At 40.4% G+C, this 3,467-nt stretch overlaps 1 protein-coding gene across 1 annotated transcript; it reads right to left on the bottom strand.

Moving 5' to 3' along the window:
* Positions 1-479: 479 nt before the first annotated feature.
* Positions 480-2,798, bottom strand: LOC134221050 (putative fatty acyl-CoA reductase CG5065). Its single transcript, XM_062700227.1, has 5 exons — positions 2,669-2,798; positions 2,045-2,599; positions 1,593-1,984; positions 995-1,537; positions 480-934 (listed from the first exon to the last, which is right to left on the bottom strand). The coding sequence occupies exons 2-5, from the start codon at positions 2,255-2,257 to the stop codon at positions 562-564; spliced, it is 1,521 nt and encodes a 506-aa protein (XP_062556211.1). The 5' UTR covers positions 2,258-2,599; positions 2,669-2,798; the 3' UTR covers positions 480-561.
* Positions 2,799-3,467: the final 669 nt, after the last annotated feature.

Below are 3,467 nucleotides of genomic sequence, written 5' to 3'. Positions count from 1 at the left end.
ATATAACGATTTAGGGGGTGGGAGGGTATCTGTCTGAGTGTTACGGCCTATATGAATTTTAGAACTTTTCCATACAAAAAGCGTTACGAAGGGGTGGGTGATGGTGACGTTATGTAACTTGCGGATGAACACTATTAAAATGAGCAGACGTGCGGGACACAGAATAAATTTATAACCTATTTGCTGTTTATTATGATAGAGGAGATCTACAAAGTACGTCACGCAAAAATCGGCAATTTTTAACCCCTCCCCCCTTCGTATCACTTTTTGTATTGAGTCTTTAGAATTTTTGTATGAATCGTCACACTGCTCGAAACCCCCCCGTCCCCTAAATGCGTAACTTACTTTGTGGATGGGCCCATACTTAAAAAGTCGTACCAAAACCTGTACTGTTTTCAAGAAACGATGAACAGCCAACAATTACAACCCATTACAGCGGGTCTATTTGAAGTAACGATCATATGAAATTTTTACCGTCGATCATTATATTTTAATAACTCACAATTATGAATAAACTTAACATAGATTTTTCCTTGGTAGGAACTAAGATCTAGATCACATTCAATCAGTTAAAATTTGTTCGTGTTGCATCAAGTTCGTTGGTAGATAGCTCCGTAGCACGTAGGCAAATCCAACAAACAAAGCCAGTTTCAGCAACTTGTCCGCCATCTTGAATCGTTTCAATCTTCTGAAAGCAAGCTTGATGGAGTCGTCCGTTTCCTTGAACAGGTACCGCCGGCCACCCAAAATGCACAGACTGCAGTACTCGAGTAAACCTTGCGTGATGTATGAAATGTCGAAGTGGATTTTGTCCAACTCGCAAAGATTCTTGGACAGATTACGAAAATTGTCCGTTTCGAACACCCAATCATGCGTGGTAAAGTATTTCAGCGAGTTTTGAGCGTGGAAGATCGATCGCAGCAGTTTCAGGAGACTGAAAACATTTTGAATGAGAACTACGGACAAGTCAAGCATATTGTTTGATAATACTTACAAAGGTTTAGTTTTGGATACTCTTAGTATAGCATCGGCAAACAATGCCGGGATGACCTGATACAGAAGAAACATTAGAGTGAATAACATACTGTTCGTCGTTGCTTGTATCGAGGGTGACCATAACATCTTCAACATGGGAATACGATGGAAGAAGTAATCGGATTCTTCATATAGGAACTCATAGCTCATGGCCTTTTTGGGCTCTGCTGCGCTGTTGTAGATGGCCAGTTCGCCCTCAGGACTATGCGATTTCTTCCAGGCAGCTATAATAATGGCTTTTATGCTGACATCCGCCGGTATGCAATTCATGTGACAATCCATGCTGACAAATGTGGTGCGAAGTATTCCAGTGGTTTGTGCTGACATAAGACCGGCTGGGCCATTGTAGTTCTCGATCCAGCCGGGCATGGGTTCCGTTTCGGTATTTATCACTATTGATGGTCGAAAAACTATCACTGGTAGCTCTTGGCGGAGGTCATAGCAAATCTGCTCAGCGAGACCTTTTGTGAAGGTGTACGTATTTGGGGCAAAACCTGATAACCTATTTTGGGATAATTATTTTTAAATTGGTAGCATAATAAAATCACAGGTCTTACTTCTCAGCTAACGTATTCAGGACATCTGGATCAACTGTTTCCGCAATTTCAATAGCCTTCCGCCAATCGATCTTAGCTGGGTATATTTTTTCTTCCACGTGACTTATTTCAGGATTGGAGTATGTGGTAGAGATGTACACAACTGCTTTCAGGTTCGACAAAGTTTTGGCCCACCGCAAGACTTCGTGCGTTCCACGTGTATTCAGCAGCAAGGCCTTATCTAATGGGTCATCGAACCGTACACTTGCCGCTGCATGGAAAATGAACTGAACATCTGCCATTCGTTTGATATTGTCTTCTTCTAGGCCCAGTTTCAGTTGCGAGCAGTCTCCATTTATCGGCACAATTTTTTGAAACTGTTCCGGGCTCTCTTCACGTAGCTTGTCGAATAACTAAAAGTACAAATGCTGTAAAAGTTATTCAACTTTGCTCATGAATATTTTTCCATTTACCGGAACTTGCACAAGATCGGTCACACGTTCCTTGGCTAATTTGCCCTTACGAGGCCTCAATAGCACAAACACGTTTCGAACCTTCGGACACGACCGTAACAGTTTCTCGATCAAAACCTTCCCCATGAATCCCGATCCACCGGTTATGAACACATCCACCCCGGCAAAGGTCTCCGGAATGCTTTTCCACGGAGTCGAATCCATTTTAATCATGTACTCAGCACTTGCACTTCTGTGTCGCACTTTTCCTCGCTCGAGATATGGAATCGTTCAAAACGCAGTCGCTACTAGAGACTATCCGACCGGCAGCCACTAGTTTTAATCGATCCGAAAATAAAGTGACTAATTCGGTGCTGACGTCCACGCAAATTCTGGCCTTCATGTATTATTTATCGGAACGGGTAATGCTTCTGAATGCTGATTAGAAACTGAACTTTTTTCTTTGGTTTTAACAGGGGAAGATTGCAAAACAGTGACTTTGCAGAAGACTATTTCCACGACAATAGAAGTGTAAGTGTTTGAAACGATTTACATGCAGACACTAGATAGCATTAGCTAATGAAAACATGTGAAGTAAATCTAACTGAAGTACGATTGAAATTTATCATTGTTTTTTGTCTTTACCTCATCGTATACACAGGAATAGGAAGAATTCCCAATTGGAAGGTCAACATTTATCATAATTCTAATTCTAACACCCTCCGCCAAGGGACGTACCGGATATATACTATTCCACAGTTTTTTTTTCGACACGGTATGGAAGAAATGAAAAAAGAATTTATTGTTGATTTAAAGTAGAACTTACATACTTACTTTTAAAATTATGTATTATTAATGTCAAGTTTTGATATTATCTTTCTTCACAATGTTTATAACTAATACGTTCGCTGAACGGAATATTGGCCGATTTCATTTACTTCACTAAAAGGATATACTTTCAGAGTCTGGAGAGTAGTCGGTAAGTTGCGGTACTAACATTATCCAGCAAATTTGTATGCTTTGTGGGTGTTTCGGTCACTGACTGTTAGCAGTTTGCTTGGAATGACAGCTGACTTGAATGCACGTCTGAAACTTGTAGCAGCAATCAGAAGAAACTATTACAACTTAATTATCAAAATGATCCAATAGAAACACAAATATTCCATAGAGTGTATTGAAAAAATAAAAAAAAATATTGTCATGATGACTCCTGGATGATTTTTTTCCTTCGTACTGTGTTCGTCAGGTGAGGGTTGGGTTGTAAATGACTGCATGGAAAATAGATTATTTTGTCTGGCAAAATCACTTCGAGGTCAAGGGCAATAGCGTCATATATGTAGAAGGTAGTTCATTGCTTAGTAAGCAGCTTAGGGCGGTTATACTTTGTGTGGACATTGTTGTGCAAACTGGTACGGAAGTAAGAATAAGCATGCGGTTAGTCGCG

This window comes from Armigeres subalbatus, chromosome 3 (assembly GCF_024139115.2).
Source record: "Armigeres subalbatus isolate Guangzhou_Male chromosome 3, GZ_Asu_2, whole genome shotgun sequence".
In the NCBI taxonomy this organism is placed as follows: Eukaryota; Metazoa; Arthropoda; class Insecta; order Diptera; family Culicidae; genus Armigeres; species Armigeres subalbatus.
The sequence above is the reverse complement of the archived record's forward strand: the minus strand, read 5'-3'. Positions and strand labels throughout refer to the sequence as shown.